General features: G+C 47.4%; 1 protein-coding gene across 1 annotated transcript in view; it reads left to right on the forward strand.

Moving 5' to 3' along the window:
* The window catches only part of LOC121544601 (serine palmitoyltransferase 2-like), a 57,674-nt gene that overhangs the window by 14,721 nt on the left and 23,116 nt on the right, over positions 1-19,837 (forward strand). Inside the window, exons 6-9 of the mRNA XM_041854575.2 lie at positions 6,421-6,514; positions 8,265-8,370; positions 8,930-9,149; positions 15,068-15,194. Coding sequence (XP_041710509.1) covers positions 6,421-6,514; positions 8,265-8,370; positions 8,930-9,149; positions 15,068-15,194 — 547 coding nt within the window. The remainder of the gene's footprint in view (positions 1-6,420; positions 6,515-8,264; positions 8,371-8,929; positions 9,150-15,067; positions 15,195-19,837) is intronic.

Genomic DNA, 19,837 nt, shown 5'->3' on the forward strand with positions numbered 1-19,837 from the left:
AACGCCACCTCTGCACCATGTTTCCTGTACTACATTATCAACATCTTCATCTTTCAGGAAGTCTGGGTTTCTTCTCTTTAGCCCGAAAGCCGAGGACTTCAAACCTTGTCAATTCCAACATGCAACGTAAAAAGGGTTCATTTGTGTTATTTTTTGTTTTTTTTTATCTGTACTTTCAAAATTAGATAAACACTCACACTCCAACAGGAGCTGTTAAAACAGGGTTTTAATGTAAACTATTTTTGTTTATCATTTAAGATACCATTTAATAATAATTTATACAATTTCTATAGCGCTTTTCATAGAATCTCAAAGCACTTCAAGAGCAAAAAAAAAGAAGAAAAAATAAATAGATCATGGCAGGTCCAGGGTACGCCAGCAAAACAAATAGTGGGAGTACGCCGTACTGGTTAAATGTGAGCCTATCAAAATTAACACAAAAAGCCAAAACAAACTATTACATCATCATTTAACATATAGGCCACCAAATAGATGATTGTTGAGTTGTGACTGTCAGTGAAAAGCAGGGAGGCCCAGCCAGGCATTTCGCAATATGAAATATTATAATTACCGAAAAATTGTTCGGAAAGCAAATGGCTATTGCTGTAAAGAGATGACAATGAAAAGACTCCAGTCTGTCTTTTTAGTTGTCAAAATGCTCAACTTAATTGAGCGAACAGTAGCCTATCTTATTGGCACCAGCGGAGAACATCGGCCATATCCTCGGTGAGTGTGCCTTTAACATTGGGTCAGTACCATTGAGTTTTTTGGGGGACAATAATTTCCTCCTCCAGGTTAGAGAGACGTCATATAGTATTTGTGTCTCCCCTTTTCGTTTTATATGGATCAGACAACGTTGTTTTTATTTACTGATCTGTTTGTCAGTGTCAGCGGAGTAGGCTAACCTGTAATTTTTTGTCGTATTAAAAAAGATTCTGCTAATGTCTGCAGTCATGTAAAGTGTAGTAGAATGGTACCACTTTTTGAAATGTGTTTATTTAATTAAAGTTTATGCTAATTTCGAAAACTCACAAAAGCTCTGACAAAGGCCTTGAGGCCGATACATAAAGCTTCTTAAAGAGCAGTGATACTATATCAAGAGCAGTGTGCGGGTTTCTTCTTAAAAAAATAAATAATCTTATTCAACTGTTACCGTGCACCTGCAAAAAAGATAGCTCAGATGTGTGAGTGCCTTTTGAATTCTGATATAGCCTCGGCCTTCTCTATGCCGCTACGCGCTGCATTGAGAATTATTTTTTGCGAACAGTGATTGAGTTATATTATTAGCCTAAATTATGACTATCCAATCTACTCATCACTTTAGGAATAGTAGGCTATCTTCCATAAGTCTGCAATTGCGGTGATGCATGTAATGCTTTATTATAAAGGTGCATTTTTCTGGTGAGAATTAGCTTCGCCAAACTTAACTCACATACCACCTATGGCTACAGAACCGCACTGCTAGCCAAACACAACAGTCTGGCTGGTGCCACCTGAATTAAAGGGTAACTTCACAAAAAAATCTAGATTTCTCAGATTTTTCCCAGACCTAAAATATTGTCCCCTGCTGTGGTTTAAGCATTGTTGTAAACTTAGAACATCCATGTTTTGTTTTTCAATAAAGAAAAGTATAATTTTGAGAGAAAAAACCTGAGAAAAATCAGTCCTTCTCCCTGCTTCTTTTTTTTGTGCCATTTTGGTATCAAGTATAGTTTTTTTTTCAAATTCTGCCCTCTAGAGGATTTAGCAAAAAATAACACATGGCAGTTTGAAATCTGCAATAAATACATTTAGCACTTTATTTTAACACTGGTCTTTGCTGTTACAGTAAATCTATCCAAATCGATTTAAGAACACAAGGGCATGCTAATTTAAAAGATGGCTACTCATTATTAGCCTGGTTCTATATGGAATGCAGGGGATTATGGGACACAGGCCATTATCCAGAGCTGCCAAATCTCACGCATTGGTCGTGAGACACACGCATTTGACCCTCATCTCACGCTCTCACGGCACACCTCTTATATCTCACGCATTGAAAAGTACTGCTTTTTTTGGGGGGGTCTAATTAGTCCATTGTATAGTCAGCGAGATATCTTTTCAACTGTGCTCCAAATCGTTTTGAAATCGGAGCATCTGCGCCTGCAATTTAACATCAGGAGCTGAACCTCTATCATTGTCCTGTGAAGCACTATGAACCACGGGGCACATTGAAGCGTATGATTGGTCTTGTTATTTAAGGAATTGAGAAGATTGGATGCATGTTTTAAAGAAATGCCCCAAGATTAGAGTGGAGCTGAATGGAGAGAGAGAAAGTTCGCTGAGTTTATGAAACTATAAAAGAGCAGCACGGTAGCACTGTTTTATGTACAGGTTGCTGTTACAGTCAGTCCCTATTGCAGAATGCAGCCTTTTGACAGCATGTTCTAAAGTCTATTGAATTGCATTAGTCCCCTCGTTTGGCGATTGGCATTTAGGCATGTGACAATGAAAAGGCAACAGACAGATCTACAGTATGTTATATCAGGGAAGTTTGGAAGAGTGACCTTATTTGTAACTATGAAAATAATTTTGTCAAACCGATTGTGAACCCAAAAGTGTACGTGTGATTTTAGAGGGGGGACAATACATAGAAAAATAATTGACTTAGTGTATAAGGGCAGATTTATATAATCTTGTCTTCAAGAGATTTTATTATCTATTTACTTTATTTAGTCTGATCAGTGGAACAATTCTCATTCTTGAATTTTGTAGGTGAAGCATGGTGGTGGCAGCATCATGCTGTGGGGATGTTTTTCAGTGGCAGGTACTGGGAGACTAGTCAGAATCGAGGCAAAGATGAACGGAGCAAAGTACAGAGAGATCCTTGATGAAAACCTTCTCCAGAGCGCTCAGGACTTCAGAGTGGGGTGGAAGGTTCACCTTCCAACAGGACAACGACCCTAAGCACACAGCCAAGACAAGGCAGGAGCCAGAGCCCAGACTTGAACCCAATCGAACATCTCTGGAGAGACCTGAAAATAGCTGTGCAGTAACGCTCCCCATCCAACCTGACAGAGCTTGAGAGGATCTGCAGAGAAGAATGGGAGAAACTCCCCAAATACAGGTGTGCCAAGCTTGTACCGTCATACCCAAGAAGACTCGACGCTGTAATCGCTGCCAAAGGTGCTTCAACAAAGTACTGCGTAAAGGGTCTGATACCTATGTAAATGTGATATTTCCGTTTTGTATTTTTAATAAATTACCAAAAGTTTCAAAAAAACTGTTTTTGCATTGTCATTATGGGGTATTGTGTGTAGATTGATGAGGGAAAAATTTAATTAATACATTTTAGAATAAGGCTGTAATGTAACAAAATGTGGAAAAAGTCAAGGGGTCTGAATACTTTCCGAAAGTACTGTAAACCACTTGAATATTGATATTCATTAGAATATGCGAGGTTGGTCGATTATGTGAAATTAGCCCTATTTTAAAGAGTGAGTTACAAATGACAAAATACAAAATGTTTGTGTACTTACCTTTTTAAAGCAGTCTATGAACAAGGAGACTAGAATCTCTACTGTATGATTTGGTTACCCACTGCCATCAAGCATAAACATTCAAATGTCCAGTGCAGACCGTTGGTGTAGTGGGAACACTCCCCAGCACGTGTTGCATACAACTTTCCACTTGAGAACAGGGATTAATACCTTCTTCCAACCTTCCCACTGTTTCTAGCATTTGGCTCTCTTCCTATCTCATTTCATTACTGTCTTAATAAAGTGTCAGATCACCCCCAAAAATATGTAAAAGTATATATATTAGCATACTTTAATTGTAATGCCCCAAAAAATCTCAAAGTAACAAAGTTGTTGAATTTTGAGTGTTCATTTAATGTTCAAAGCATCCTGAATAGATCTGACCTGTGTTTTTTTTAAATTTATTTTTATCCAACATGGTCATAGGCCTAAACCATGCTAGATTACATATAATTGCAGGAAATGAGCTTTAAAACAGTAAAATATTCCTGGGGGAGGACCTCCAGGCCCCCCCTCTAGTGGTTGTGCCTGGGGGCAATGAATGTAGTAGCACCAGTGCCACCAGTGGTAAAAGTTAGTGTGGAACCCTGTACCTCTGGCTACCATTTGGTGTCTGCTGCTCTTGCTAGCTAGCTCTTAGTTTAGCTGAACAACCAGCAAAAATAGTGCATTTATTTTATTTTTTATTTTGACTGAAGATATGTGTGGAGTCCGTGCTCCTTTTTGGTTTACTCACTTAGTTTGGTAGTTTGATGTATTTGTATTAATGAACTCCCCTTTGCTAGGTTTGTTCTGCTGTAGGATGTTCACTCACTGCTCTAGAATCCTGGCTAGCTTCTCTTGTTGGCAAGGTTTTTGTTATGTAGCTATCTACGGAGAGTCAACTTCATTTGAGGCACAAAGCTACTTTTTTATCTATTCTGATTGAATAGTTGTTGTTCATTATTTCTTGTCTTTAATTATTTTTAGATTTGAGTGTTTATCTCTCTCTCTCTCTCTCTCTATCTCCCTCTCTGTGTGTTCTTTACATACATATCTTTCTTCCCTCTCTCTTTCACCCTCTCTCTGTTCATTTCACTTTCCCTGGCGCTCCCTCTCATTGCCTTTCTGGGTTTCTCTCCCCTCCCCTCTCTGCGTCTCCCTCCTTCTCCTCTCTAGGTTTTTCTCCTCCGCTCCCCTCCCCTCTCTGCGTCTCCCTCCTTCTCCTCTCTAGGTTTTTCTCCTCCGCTCCCCTCCCCTCTCTCGTCTCCCTCCTTCTCCTCTCTAGGTTTTTCTCCTCCGCTCCCCTCCCCTCTCTGCGTCTCCCTCCTTCTCCTCTCTAGGTTTTTCTCCTCCGCTCCCCTCCCCTCTCTGCGTCTCCCTCCTTCTCCTCTCTAGGTTTTTCTCCTCCGCTCCCCTCCCCTCTCTGCGTCTCCCTCCTTCTCCTCTCTAGGTTTTTCTCCTCTGCTCCCCTCCCCTCTCTGCATCTCCCTCCTTCTCCTCTCTAGGTTTTTCTCCTCCGCTCCCCTCCCCTCTCTGCGTCTCCCTCCTTCTCCTCTCTAGGTTTTTCTCCTCCGCTCCCCTCCTCTCTCTGCGTCTCCCTCCTTCTCCTCTCTAGGGTTTTTCTCCTCCGCTCCCCTCCTCTCTCTGCGTCTCCCTCCTTCTCCTCTCTAGGTTTTCTCCTCCGCTCCCCTCCCCTCTCTGCGTCTCCCTCCTTCTCCTCTCTAGGTTTTTCTCCTCCACTCCCCTCCCCTCTCTGCGTCTCCCTCCTTCTCCTCTCTAGGTTTTTCTCCTCCGCTCCCCTCCCCTCTCTGCGTCTCCCTCCTTCTACTCTCTAGGTTTTTCTCCTCCGCTCCCCTCCCCTCTCTGCGTCTCCTTCCTTCTCCTCTCTAGGTTTCTCTCCTTCCCTCTCCTCTCTAGGTTTCTCTCCTTCCTTCTCCTCTCTAGGTTTCTCTCCTTCCCTCTCCTCTCTAGGTTTCTCTCCTTCCCTCTCCTCTCTAGGTTTCTCTCCCCCTCTCCTCTCTAGGTTTCTCTCCCCCTCTCCTCTCTAGGTTTCTCTCCTTCCTTCTCCTCTCTAGGTTTCTCTCCCCCTCTCCTCTCTAGGTTTCTCTCCTTCCCTCTCCTCTCTAGGTTTCTCTCCCCCTCTCCTCTCTAGGTTTCTCTCCCCCTCTCCTCTCTAGGTTTCTCTCCTTCCTTCTCCTCTCTAGGTTTCTCTCCTTCCCTCTCCTCTCTAGGTTTCTCTCCTTCCCTCTCCTCTCTAGGTTTCTCTCCTTCCCTCTCCTCTCTAGGTTTCTCTCCTTCCCTCTCCTCTCTAGGTTTCTCTCCTTCCTTCTCCTCTCTAGGTTTCTCTCCCTCTCCTCTCTGTGTTTCTTTCCCTCTCCTCTCTGGGTATCTCTGACCTCCAGACCTGGGTGGTGCGACGCTACGCACGCCACCGGAGAGGCCTGATAACACACGGCATATTATCAACAGGAAGTGAGCACATCACAGCTCCACTTCCTGTCAGGGCAAAGGTTGTCGCCAGGGCAGCCAGAGGTCAACTCTGTTGTGTTGCTGTGAGAGCAGAGCGGATGCAGCGGGAGGTTTCCAAACTGTGGGCAAAAAAGAGAAATAAAATGTGTATTTATTTCTTGTGAGGAAGGCAAAACGCAAGATAGTGAGGTTAGGGTTTACTACTTAATGATCAAGCATGTACGTATTCTTAGTAGACTGAATCAATCTCTCTCTCTCTCTCTCTCTCTCTCTCTCTCTCTCTCTCTCTCTCTCTCTCTCTCTCTCTCGCTCGCTCGCTCTCTCTCTGTCTCTCTCTCTCTCTCTCTCTCTCTCTCTCTCTCTCTCTCTCTCTCTCTCTCTCTCTCTCTCTCTCTCTCTCTCTCTCTCTCTCTCTCTCTCTCTCTCTCTCGCTCTCTCTCTCTGTCTGTAGAGCTGTCTGATCCTGAGTGATGAGCTGAACCATGCCTCTCTGGTCCTGGGAGCCAGGCTGTCTGGGTCCATCATCCGTGTCTTCAAACACAACAGTGAGTCCGGCCTTTATCCACCCGGCCTATCTCTGTCCCCCCTGCAACACTGTGTCCATTCCCTATCTCTGTCCCCCCTGCAACACTGTGTCCATTCCCTATCTCTGTCCCCCCTGCAACACTGTGTCCATTCCCTATCTCTGTCCCCCCTGCAACACCGTGTCCATTCCCTATCTCTGTCCCCCTGCAACACTGTGTCCATTCCCTATCTCTGTCCCCCCTGCAACACCGTGTCCATTCCCTATCTCTGTCCCCCTGCAACACTGTGTCCATTCCCTATATCTGTCCCCCTGCAACACTGTGTCCATTCCCTATCTCTGTCCCCCCTGCAACACCGTGTCCATTCCCTATCTCTGTCCCCCCTGCAACATTGTGTCCATTCCCTATATCTGTCCCCCCTGCAACACTGTGTCCATTCCCTATCTCTGTCCCCCTGCAACACTGTGTCCATTCCCTATATCTGTCCCCCCTGCAACACTGTGTCCATTCCCTATCTCTGTCCCCCCTGCAACACCGTGTCCATTTCCTATCTCTGTCCCCCCTGCAACACTGTGTCCATTCCCTATATCTGTCCCCCCTGCAACACTGTGTCCATTCCCTATCTCTGTCCCCCCTGCAACACCATGTCCATTCCCTATCTCTGTCCCCCCTGCAACACCGTGTCCATTCCCTATCTCTATCCCCCTTCAACACTGTGTCCATTCCCTATCTCTGTCCCCCCTGCAACACAGTGTCCATTCCCTATCTCTATCCCCCTTCAACACTGTGTCCATTCCCTATCTCTGTCCCCCCTGCAACACCGTGTCCATTCCCTATCTCTGTCCCCCCTGCAACATTGTGTCTGTCCACTATCTCGGCTCCCTCCATCCTTTGTTCATGTTCAACTACAATGGTGGGGCATATACCTCCCTTACATCTGTCCCACGTGCTACAATGGCTCCGTCCCATGTTTCTGCAGTGTATAGATCACCCTAAAGCCCTATAACTAGTCCGTGAGAGGCATACACTACTTCGACAAGTTTGGGAACAACTGCACTGGTCTAGACAGTTCCGTTCCAGCAATGACATTTAGGGGAGTGTGTGTGTTGCGTGTGTGCTATGTGTGTGCGTGCGCGCGTGCCTGTGTGTGTGTGCTCAGAAATCTAAACACCGGTCACAGCAGGTCATGAATATGTGTTTCCACCAGCTGGAAAGGTCGTCTCTATGGCAATTACCCTTTCTGATAATCTCCCTTTGATGGTCCAGGCAGACCATCTGAATAGAAAGCAGATTGTTTAATGAGAACTAGACCCTCTAACTGGATGGCAGACTTAAGCTGAATGTGTAATGATGAGTTTTGTTTGTCCTCAGTGGAGGATTTGGGTCACACACACACACACACACACACACACACACACACACACACACACACACACACACACACACAGCTAGAATGAACACTAACAATAGTTAGACAGTTAATTACCATAGTCTGAACTGTGTCTGAACTGTGGAGTGGTTGCAAAATGAGCACCTTAGTATTTTAGTATCACTGTCTGCAGAGCTTGTGTGTTAACGGTAATCTGGTCTCTGCCTGCTGGGGGATATGCGCTAACTCTGCTATCAGATAAGGGGAGTTTGTATATCAACTAAGATAAGAGAGATATGCAACATTGTTCTGTGGTCTCTTGTCAGATTTGAACTGCAGTATGTTCATGGTGATTTGTCTGCTGTGTAACTGTGAAACTGTGCTCGTTGGGTGTCTTGTCAGACATGGTGAGTCTGGAGAAGATGTTGAGAGACGCCATCGTCCATGGCCAGCCCAGAACACACCGGCCCTGGAAGAAGATCCTCATTCTGGTGGAAGGAATATACAGGTAGTGTACTGTACTCTAGGAGATTAACTGGTACTTTTCAATAAAGATTACTCCTTTTACCCTAGGTAGTATTTTATACCTACAGGATACTACAACACTGATATAACACTCTCCTCCCTCCCTCCCTCCCTCCCTCCCTCCCTCCCTCCCTCCCTCCCTCCCTCCCTCCCTCCCTCCCTCCCTCCCTCCCTCCCTCCCTCTCCTCTCCTCTTCCCCCCTCCCTCCCTCTCCTCTCCTCTTCCCCCTCCCTCCCTCCCTCCCTCCCTCCCACTCCTCTTCCCCCTCCCTCCCTCCTCTCCTTTCCTCTCCTCTCCTCTCCTCTCCTCTCCTCTCCTCTCCTCTCCTCTCCTCTCCTCTCCTCTCCTCTCCTCTCCTCTCCTCTCCTCTCCTCTCCTCTCCTCTCCTCTCCTCTCCTCTCCTCTCCCTCTCTCTCTCTCCTCTTTCCCTCCCTCCCTCCCTCCCTCCCCCTCCCTCCCTCCTCCCTCCCTCCCTCCCTCCCTCCCTCCCTCCCTCCCTCCCTCCCTCCCTCCCTCCCTCCCTCCCTCCCTCCTCTCCCCAGTATGGAAGGCAGTATAGTACGTCTACCTGAAGTCATAGCTCTGAAGAAGCGCTACAGGGCCTTTCTGTACCTGGATGAGGCCCACAGTATTGGGGCTCTGGGGCCGGGGGGCCGAGGTGTGGTTGACTACTTTGGTCTGGACCCCAGAGACGTGGACGTGATGATGGGGACGTTCACCAAGAGCTTCGGAGCTGCGGGGGGCTACATCGGAGGCAGAAGGGTGAGGAGGAGAACATGTAATATGTTAGACATGTATATAATAATATAATATGTCATTTAGCAGCACTTTCATCCAAAGCGACTGTCATGCATACATTTTATGTACGGGTGGTCCCATGAATCAAACCCACTATCCTGGCGTTGCATGCTCAATGCTCTACCAATTGAGCTACAGAGGACCACCAATCGATAAACATTGATTTAACTGTTTCAGGGTAGTTACAGATTAACGTTTCAGATACTGTAAATATACCAACATAGAAACATTACAGAAAACCATTTGAGCAACATTACACATTAACAGTACAGCGACAGGGAGGGAGGCGGGTGAGCAGCAACGGACGACACACATAACACTGATACAGTGCCTTCAGGAAGTATTCTCACCCCTTGACTTTTTCCACATTGTTGTGTTACAGCCTGAATTAGAAATGTATTCAATTGCGATTTTTGAGGTCTCTGGCCTACACACAATAGCCCATAATGTCAAAGTGGGATTATTTAGTTAATTTATTTGAACAAATTAATTACAAATTAAAAGTCAAAACGTATTCAAACCCTTTGTTATGGCAAACCAAAATAAGTTCAGGAGTAAAAATGTGCTTAGCAAGTCACATAATTTGAATGGACTACAATACTAGTGTTTAACATGATTTTTTGAATGACTACCTCATCTCTGTAACCCACACATACAATTATCTGAATGTTAAAAACAGATTCAACCACAAAGACCAGGGAGTTTGTTATATACAGTATATATATTTAAAAAGCACTGAATATCCCTTTGAGCATGGTGAAGGTATTAATACACTTTGGATAGTGTATCAGTACACCCAGTCACTACAAAGATGCAGGTTTCCTTCCTAACTTGGTTGCCGGAGAGGAAGGAAACCTCTCAGGGATTTCACCATGTGTAGCGGAGGATTTGGGCGGAGTCAGGCGCAGGAGGTGTAAATCACAGAATAATGGTTTATTCGGCCAATACAGCGGTTCGCATCAATGCGTAAAACAACTACAGTGTGACTTAACGGCGCACTGAGAAAAACAAAACACGCGGGTGATAAAGTACATAATGCTCCACCGAGCAATCGACACCTCCACATAGAAACAATCACACACAAAGACATGGGGGGCAGAGGGAATACTTATACAGGGACTGATGAGGGGATATGAACTAGGTGTGTGTAAAAGACAAGACAAAACAAATGGAATGGAATGATGAGAAGAGGAGTGGCAGTGGCTAGAAGGCCGGTGACGCCGAACGCCGAAGCCTGCCCGAACAAGGAGAGGAGGCAGCTTCGGAGGAAGTCGTGACAGTACCCCCACCCCACCCCCCTGACGCGCAGCTCCATTAGCGCGCCGACACCAGCCTCGGGGACGGCCAGGAGGACACGAAGCAGGGCGTCTGGATGGCGACAGTGGAAATCCCGCAACAGGGATGGATCAAGGACATCCTTCACCGGGACCCAGCACCGCTCCTCCGGACCATACCCCTCCCACTCCACGAGGTACTGAAGGCCCCCCACCCGACGCCTCGAATCCAGGATGGAACGGATGGAGTACGCCGGGGCCCCCTCGATGTCCAGAGGGGGTGGAGGGACCTCCCGCACCTCAGACTCCTGGAGCGGACCAGCCACCACCGGCCTGAGGAGAGACGCGTGAAACAAGGGTTAATACAGTAGTCAGGAGGCAGTAGCAACCTATACGTAACCTTGTTCACTCTCCTCAGGACTTTGAACGGCCCCACAAACCGCGGGCTCAGCTTCCGGCAGGGCAGGCGGAGGGGCAGGTTCCGGCTCGAGAGCCAGACGCGATCACCCGGTACAAAGACCGGGGCCTCACTGCGGTGGCGGTCAGCATTGGCCTTCTGGCGATGCACGGCGCGCTGGAGGTGGACGTGGGCAGCGTTCCACGTCTCCTCCGTGCGCCAAAACCAGTCCTCCGTGCGCCGAAACCAGTCGACCACCGCAGGACCGGCTGATCGAGCCAGTGCCTCCACGCTGTCAGGGCTCTGACAACAGCCAACAGCCAACAGCTCCCAATCACCAACGTCATAGTTCTGCTCCGCCGGGCTGAGCTTCTTAGAGAAGAAGGCACGGGGCGGAGCTTGGGTGGTGTGCCCGAGCGTTGGGATAGGGCAGCGCCTACCCCTACCTCGGACGCATCCACCTCCACTACGAACGGCAATGATGGATCGGGATGGGCCAGTACCGGGGCTGAGGTGAACAGAACCCTCAGGTTACTGAAAGCCCTGTCAGCATCAGCAGACCAGTGGAGCCTGGACGGCCCACCCTTCAACAGAGCGGTGATGGGAGCTGCGACCTTGCCAAAGCCCCGGATGAAACCTCCGATAGTAATAGGCAAAGCCAATGAAGTGCTTCACCTCCTATACCGTGGTTGGAGTCGGCCAATTACGCACGGCTGAAATGCGGTCTCCCTCCATCTCCACACCTGAGGTGGTAATGTGGTATCCGAGGAAGGAGATGGATTGTTGGAAGAACAGACACTTTTCTGCCTTGGCATACAGGTCATGCTCCAACAGTCGGCCCAGCACTCTGCGAACCAGGGACACATGATCGCCGCGCGTAGCGGAATACACCGGGATGTCATCGATGTAGACCACCACACTGCGACCAAGCATGTCCCAAAACACCTCGTTCATAAAGGACTGGAAGGCTGATGGAGCATTCATCAACCCGTATGGCATCACCAGGTATTCATAATGCCCCGTGGTTGTGCTGAATGTTGTCTTCCACTCGTCCCCTTCCAGGACACGCACCAGGTTGTACGCACTCCTGAGATCTAATTTTGTGTAGAAGCGCGCCCCATGCATTGATTCGATCACAGATGAAATGAGGGGTAGAGGATAACTATAGCGAATGATAGTTTTATTAAGAATGCGGACCCCCGTCTTTCTTCTTCACGAAAACGAAACTCAAGGAGGCGGGCGAAGTGGAGGGACGTATGAACCCCAGATGCAGGGATTCGGAGACCTATGTTTCCATAGCCTTCGTTTCCGCCTGCGACAGGGGATATACATGACTCCTGGGCGGCACAGCGTCTAACCGGAGGTTTATCGCGCAATCCCCCGCCCGATGGGGTGGTAATTTGGTCGCCTGTGTTTTGGAAAACGCGTGTGCCAAATCGAGGTATTCGGGGGGAATGCGCACGGTGGAGGTATTGTCTGGACTTTCCACGTGGTCGCACCAACGGAAACAGCTAGAAACCTACCCTGACACTCTCGCGACCACCCCGTGAGAGCCATCTGTGGCCATGAAAAGGTGGGGTTGTGTAGTGCTAGCCAGGGAAGGCCCAACACAACAGGGAAATCAGGGGACTCAATAATGTGAAACGTGACTTGCTCATTATGGGTCTCCTGCGTAATCATAGTGACTGGTGCTGTAACCTCCCTAACAAAACCTGACCCTAATGGTCGATTGTCAAGTGCTTTGATGGGTAATGGAATAGACAGGGGAACCAATGGAATACATAGACTAAGAGCTAAAGACCTGTCCATAAAGTTCCCAGCTGCGCCTGAATCTACCAGCGCCTTACACTGGGGAACTACAGTGTAATCAGGGAAGTTAACGTGGATGGTGAAATGCGCAGCAGAGGGCTCTCAACAAGTGTGGGTTTGCGCTACCTGGGGTGACGCAAGAGTGCCCTACCTGCCGCCTACAGAACCAGAAGAACTCTGACGACATTGTGCTGCAGAATGTCCTCTCTTGCCACAAGAGTGACAATGGATCTGTCAACCCAGCTCCATCGGAACGTGATCCGGGTTGAGGGGGGGTGAAACGGGCAGGCCCCTTCCAGGACGTCCTCTCGAAGCCAGCAGGTTGTCCAACCAGATGGCCATGTCCACCAGTTGGTTGAAGGTCAAAGTGGTATCCCGGCAGGCTAGCTCCCTTCGGACGTCCTCACGCAGGCTGCATTTTAAGTGGTCTATGAGGGCCCGCTCGTTCCACCCGGGCCCAGCCGCTAGAGTTCTAAACTCCAGGGCAAAGTATTGCGCGGTCCTCGTCCCCTGCCTCAGATGGACCAGACGCTCGCCCGCCTCTCTTCCTTGGGGGGGATGATTGAAGACTGCACGGAAGAGGCGAGCAAACTCTCCGTAGTTGTCCAACGCGTCTTCTCCTTCACTCCAGACCGCGTTGGCCCACTCCAGGGCTTTCCCAGAGAGGCAGGAGACGAGGGCGGACACCTTCTACCGATCCGATGGAGCAGGGCTGATGGTGTTGAAATACAGGTCCAACTGCAGGAGGAAACTCTGGCAGCGGGCCGCTGTCCCGTCATACTCCCTCGGTCGAGACAGGTGAATACCTCTGGGTGCTGGTGTCTGGGTGGCTGGATCCGGTCGCTCAGCTGGTTCCGCAGGGTCGGGTCCTCTCCTCTGGCCTGGAGAACCCGATCCATCGCTTCGCCCAAGCTGGCTAACATGTTGGAATGCTCCCAGACCCACTCCACGACTCCAGGCATATTCCCTGCTCCTGCTGACTCCATGCTGTCGGGTGTGTGATTCTGTTGCGGGTGATTTGGACGGAGTCAGGCGCAGGAGGTGTAAATCACAGAATAATGGTTTATTCAGCCAATACAGCGGTTCGCATCAATGCGTAAAACAACTACAGTGCGACTTAACGGCGCATTGGGGAAAACAAAACACACGGGTGAATATCCCGCCGATAAAGTACATAATGCTCCACCGAGTTATCGACACCTCCACATGGAAACAATCACACACAAAGACATGGTGGGCAGAGGGAATACTTATACAGGGACTGATGAGGGGATATGAACCAGGTGTGTGTAATAAACAAGACAAAACAAATGGAATGGAATGATGAGAAGAGGAGCGGCAGTGGATAGAAGACTGGTGACGACGAACGCCGAAGCCTGACCGAACAAGGAGAGGAGGCAGCTTCGGAGGAAGTCGTGACACCATGTGGCCAATGGTGACTTTAAAACAGTTACAGAGTTTAATGGCTGTGATAGGAGAAAACTGAGGATGGATCAACAACATTGTAGTTATTCCACAATACTAACCTAATTGACAGAGTGAAAATAAGGAAACCTGTACAGAATACAAAATATGCAAAAACATGTATCCTGTTTGCAATAAGCCATTAAAGTAAAACTGCAAAAAAAATGTAGCAAAGCAATTCACTTTTTGTCCTGAATACAAAGTGTTATGTTTGGGGGAAATACATTACAATACATTACTGAGTACCACTCTCCATATTTTAAAGCATAGTGGTGGCTGCATCATGTTATGAGTATGCTTGTAATCGTTAAGGACTGGGGAGGTTTTCAGGATAAAAAATAAATGAATTGGAGCTAAGCACAGGCAAAATACTAGAGGAAAACCTGGTTCAGTCTGCTTTCCACCAGACACTGAGAGATGAATTCACCTTTCAGCAGGACAATAACCTAAAACAGTGTCCGAGTTACAGTTTTGTCTTAAATCTACTTGAAAATCTATGGCAAGACCTGAAAATGGTTGTCTAGCAATGATCAACAACCAATTTGGCAGCGCTTGAACATTTTTGAAAATAATAATGTTTCACAATCCAGGTGTGGAAAGCTCTTAGAGACTCAACCAGAAAGACTCACGGCTGTAATGCTGCCAAAGGTGCTTATACAAAGTATTGACTCATGGGTGTAAATAATTATGTAAATATTTAATCCATTTTGAATTCAGGATGTAACACAACAAACTGTGGAATAAGTCAAGGGGTATAAATACTTTCTGAAGGCACTGTAAAACATCTACAGATAACACATCTACAGATAACACATCTACTTTAATGCTGTGTCTGAAATCAGAAATTGATACTTAGTGTTGCAAATATACTAACCTCGGGATCGACAATCACATTCTGTTGTGTTCTATTTTGTCCTCTTCTGTCTGTTCTGTTCTAGGAGTTGATAGAGTACCTGCGGTCCCACTCTCACAGTGCGGTGTACGCTGCGTCCATGTCATCTCCCGTCGTGGAGCAGATCATCACCTCCATGAAGTGCATTATGGGGGAGGACGGGACGGCGATAGGTGAGTCTGACACGTAGAAACGCTGTAGATAGAATGGGAAAGGTGCTATTTTCCACACAAACTGATGCAACTGAATGCTATTTTGAAGACATTGCACTGTAAAAAAAATAAAATAAGGTGTTTGGTCTGGGGTTGGTACAGTGGTTTTCTATTGGTTCATACCAGCTATCACCACAAGGGGGCTGTAGAAGCTTATGTGAGACTGGAGCAACAGCAGTTTACAACTTTTTTTTAAATCTATTTCACCTTTATTTAACCAGGTAAGCCAGTTGAGAACAAGTTCTCATTTACAACTGCGACCTGGCCAAGATAAAGCAAAGCAGTGCGATAAAAACAACAACACAGAGTTACATATGGGGTAAAAAATAACATAAAGTCAAAAAATACAACAGAAAATATATATACTGTGTGTGCAAATGTAGCAAGTTATGGAGGTAAGGCAATAAATAGGCTATAGTGCAAAATAATTACAATTAGTATTAACACTGGAATGCTAGATGTGCAAGAGATTATGTGCAAATAGAGATACTGGGGTGCAAAAGAGCAAAATAAATAACAATATAGTTGGTATGGTTGGGTCAGAATACTCACTCTCAATAGGCATACTTAGTTTCTGGACAGAAAGACAGTGGGGTTCTGGTTTACTGACTGTGTGTGAGGTAATCAGTGTGCTATGGTGGTGGAAAGGTACTGTACACAGTGGTCCCATGTAGCTCAGTTGGTAGAGCATGGTGTTTGCAACGCCAGGGTTGTGGGTTCGATTCCCACGGGGGGCCAGTATGAAGAAAAAAAAAATGTATGCACTCACTAACTGTAAGTTGCTCTGGATAAGAGCGTCTGCTAAATGAATAATATGTAAATGTACATGTTATACAGAGGCTTGTGAAGGCTCTGGCGATACAGAAGGCCATTCATTAATCTATAGTGCCATCTGGTGGCTTCTGACAGCATGTGAAATGTCTTTCAAAACGGAATGGAATGAATGAGGGTGCAATCCTCAGCTTGCTCTAGGCAAAGTCAGAAGGAGACTGATTTAATTTAGGCTAGCTACCTGCAGTATTGGTCATGTCTGCAGACTCTCACACAGACACAGACATAGACACACACACGCATGCCACTACATCACGGCAGGACAACAACAAAGCAGTTGCTCTTGCCTTGTCCGTCCCAGGTGAAGTTGTGTGTGTGTGTGTGTGTGTGCGTGCAGTGAGTGTGTTTCCTATGACTAACTCTGCTGTAACTTGGCCTTCCTCAAGGTTGTCCACATCATCTCAATACATCTGATCTGATACACAGTCTTCTGCCAGGCAAGCCTGCCCTTACTGCAGCCACAGGAGGATGATGACTGCTGATCCTACATACTTTCTCCTCCTTTTTTCCATCCTTCGTTCACTGAATATAGAGAGCCGGCTCCCCTCCCAACCTCTTCCTCTGAGTGACAGCAGAGCTGTCCATACCTGGCTCCCCTCCCAACCTCTTCCTTTGAGTGACAGATGAGCTGTCCATACCTGGCTCCCCTCCCAACCTCTTCCTTTGAGTGACAGCAGAGCTGTCCATACCTGGCTCCCCTCCCAACCTCTTCCTTTGAGTGACAGATGAGCTGTCCATACCTGGCTCCCCTCCCAACCTCTTCCTTTGAGTGACAGATGAGCTGTCCATACCTGGCTCCCCTCCCCACCTCTTCCTTTGATTGACAGCTGAGCTGTCCATACCTGGCTCTCCTCCCAACCTCTTCCTCTGAGTGACAGGTGAGCTGTCCATACCTGGCTCCCCTCCCCGCCTCTTCCTTTGATTGACAGCTGAGCTGTCCATACCTGGCTCTCCTCCCAACCTCTTCCTCTGAGTGACAGATGAGCTGTCCATACCTGGCTCCCCTCCCAACCTCTTCCTTTGAGTGACAGCTGAGCTGTCCATACCTGGCTCCCCTCCCAACCTCTTCCTTTGAGTGACAGCTGAGCTGTCCATACCTGGCTCCCCTCCCAACCTCTTCCTTTGATTGACAGATGAGCTGTCCATACCTGGCTCTCCTCCCAACCTCTTCCTTTGATTGACAGCTGAGCTGTCTATACCTGGCTCCCCTCCCAACCTCTTCCTTTGAGTGACAGATGAGCTGTCCATACCTGGCTCCCCTCCCAACCTCTTCCTTTGAGTGACAGCTGAGCTGTCCATACCTGGCTCCCCTCCCAACCTCTTCCTTTGATTGACAGCTGAGCTGTCCATACCTGGCTCCCCTCCCAACCTCTTCCTTTGATTGACAGATGAGCTGTCCATACCTGGCTCCCCTCCTCGCCTCTTCCTTTGATTGACAGAAGAGCTGTCCATACCTCATCTCTCATTGACATCATGTATGATGAAATGATGATTGTGACCACAGTGACAGACAGTCATGTGTTTAGCATAATGATGTGCTAATGGCATGTTTAATGATCGCTGTGTGTGGCAACTGGGTCAATCTGTTCTGTCGTCGATTGTACTGTATATAGGCAGCCGGAAATCCTGTGGTTCCCCATGGGTACCGACACCCTCTAAACCCCCCATCAGGGTGGTCCTTCTCTGGGCTAGAGGGAGGCGCTTGCCCCCTCCCCTGGATGTCACAACAAATACTCTGTTAGAGCAGAATCTGAAATAGAGAGATGTGCGTGTAACTCAAACTTTCACAGAAATTATCAAATCAGTGTAGAATTTGCGTAACAATTAGTCACATGCCCATATCTCAGTGAGAATCAGTGATTGAGAATGAGGAATCAGTTGGTAATGAGAATTGAGAATAAAGAATGAAGAGAGATTCAATGAGAGAATAAAGAATCAGAAGAAGTGATCGAATGAGACATTCTCCTCTGTTCTCATCCTGTATGTGGTTTTCAGACTTCATCTTGGCCTGTTAGAGGTGAAGTTAAATCCATCAACGCTTGGTTCTCACTCAACCTTCCAGGCTCTGTCGTAGCCGGCCGCGACCGGGAGACCCATGGGGCGGCGCACAATTGGCCCGGCGTCGTCCAGGATAGGGGAGGGAATGGCCGGCAGGGATGTAGCTCAGTTGGTAGAGCATGGCGTTTGCAACGCCAGGGTTGTGGGTTCGATTCCCACGGGGGGCCAGTATGAAAAAAATAATATATATAATAATAATAATGTATGCACTCACTAACTGTAAGTCGCTCTGGATAAGAGCGTCTGCTATAATGACTAAAATGTAAATGTAAATGTAAATGTTAATCTCCAAAGACAAAACGCTGTGAGATTTAACAGATTAAGTTCATGGGGAAAACATCAAAAGATTCAAAACACTTTTCTCTCCTCTGTGTAACACAGATAAATAACCCTACACTATGTGGTAACAGGGCTTTTTATGTACACGCATGTACGCCAACACACACACACACACATATACACACACACACACTCACGCATGCACACACACACACACACACACACACACAGTCTACGGTGTGATTGTATTCCAGCCAGCCAGTATAATCTATCTCCAGCGTGCCTAGTCAGGCAGTAATACAGTAGAGTTAAAACCCTGGAGTTGCAGTCCTGTAAAGCGGCCTTTAAATGTGAAAACACTGGCTCAGACCTTTGGGTCAGACCTCTATAGCCAGCCAGTCTAATGAAGACGACCCAGGGCCTGGTCTATAGCCAGCCAGTCTAATGAAGACGACCCAGGGCCTGGTCTATAGCCAGCCAGTCTAATGAAGACGACCCAGGGCCTGGTCTATAGCCAGCCAGTCTAATGAAGACGACCCAGGGCCTGGTCTATAGCCAGCCAGTCTAATGAAGACGACCCAGGGCCTGGTCTATAGCCAGCCAGTCTAATGAAGACGACCCAGGGCCTGGTCTATAGCCAGCCAGTCTAATGAAGACGACCCAGGGCCTGGACTACAGCCAGCCAGTCTAATAAAGACGACCCAGGGCCTGGACTACAGCCAGCCAGTCTAATAAAGACGACCCAGGGCCTGGTCTATAGCCAGCCAGTCTAATGAAGACGACCCAGGGCCTGGTCTATAGCCAGCCAGTCTAATGAAGACGACCCAGGGCCTGGTCTATAGCCAGCCAGTCTAATGAAGACGACCCAGGGCCTGGACTACAGCCAGCCAGTCTAATAAAGACGACCCAGGGCCTGGACTACAGCCAGCCAGTCTAATGAAGACGACCCAGGGCCTGGTCTACACCAGCCAGTCTAATGAAGACGACCCAGGGCCTGGTCTACACCAGCCAGTCTTCCTCATAGCCCTATGATGCTACTGAGACCTATAGACAGGTGGATACGATTCTAACTGAAAGAGAGACAAGAGTCTCGGTTAGTGTTACCAGGTCAGGTCCTCATCAAATCAAATCAAATCAAATCAAATGTTATTGGTCACATGCGCCGAATACAACAGGTGCAGACATTACAGTGAAATGCTTACTTACAGCCCTTAACCAACAGTGCATTTATTTTTAAAAATAAAACAACAACAAAAAAAGTGTTGAGAAAAAAAGAGCAGAAGTAAATTAAAATAACAGTAGGGAGGCTATATATACAGGGGGGTACCGGTGCAGAGTCAATGTGCGGGGGCACCGGCTAGTTGAGATAGTTGAAGTAATATGTACATGTGGGTAGAGTTAAAGTGACTATGCATAAATAATTAACAGAGTAGCAG

This window comes from Coregonus clupeaformis, chromosome 29, assembly GCF_020615455.1.
Source record: "Coregonus clupeaformis isolate EN_2021a chromosome 29, ASM2061545v1, whole genome shotgun sequence".
Taxonomy (NCBI): domain Eukaryota; kingdom Metazoa; phylum Chordata; class Actinopteri; order Salmoniformes; family Salmonidae; genus Coregonus; species Coregonus clupeaformis.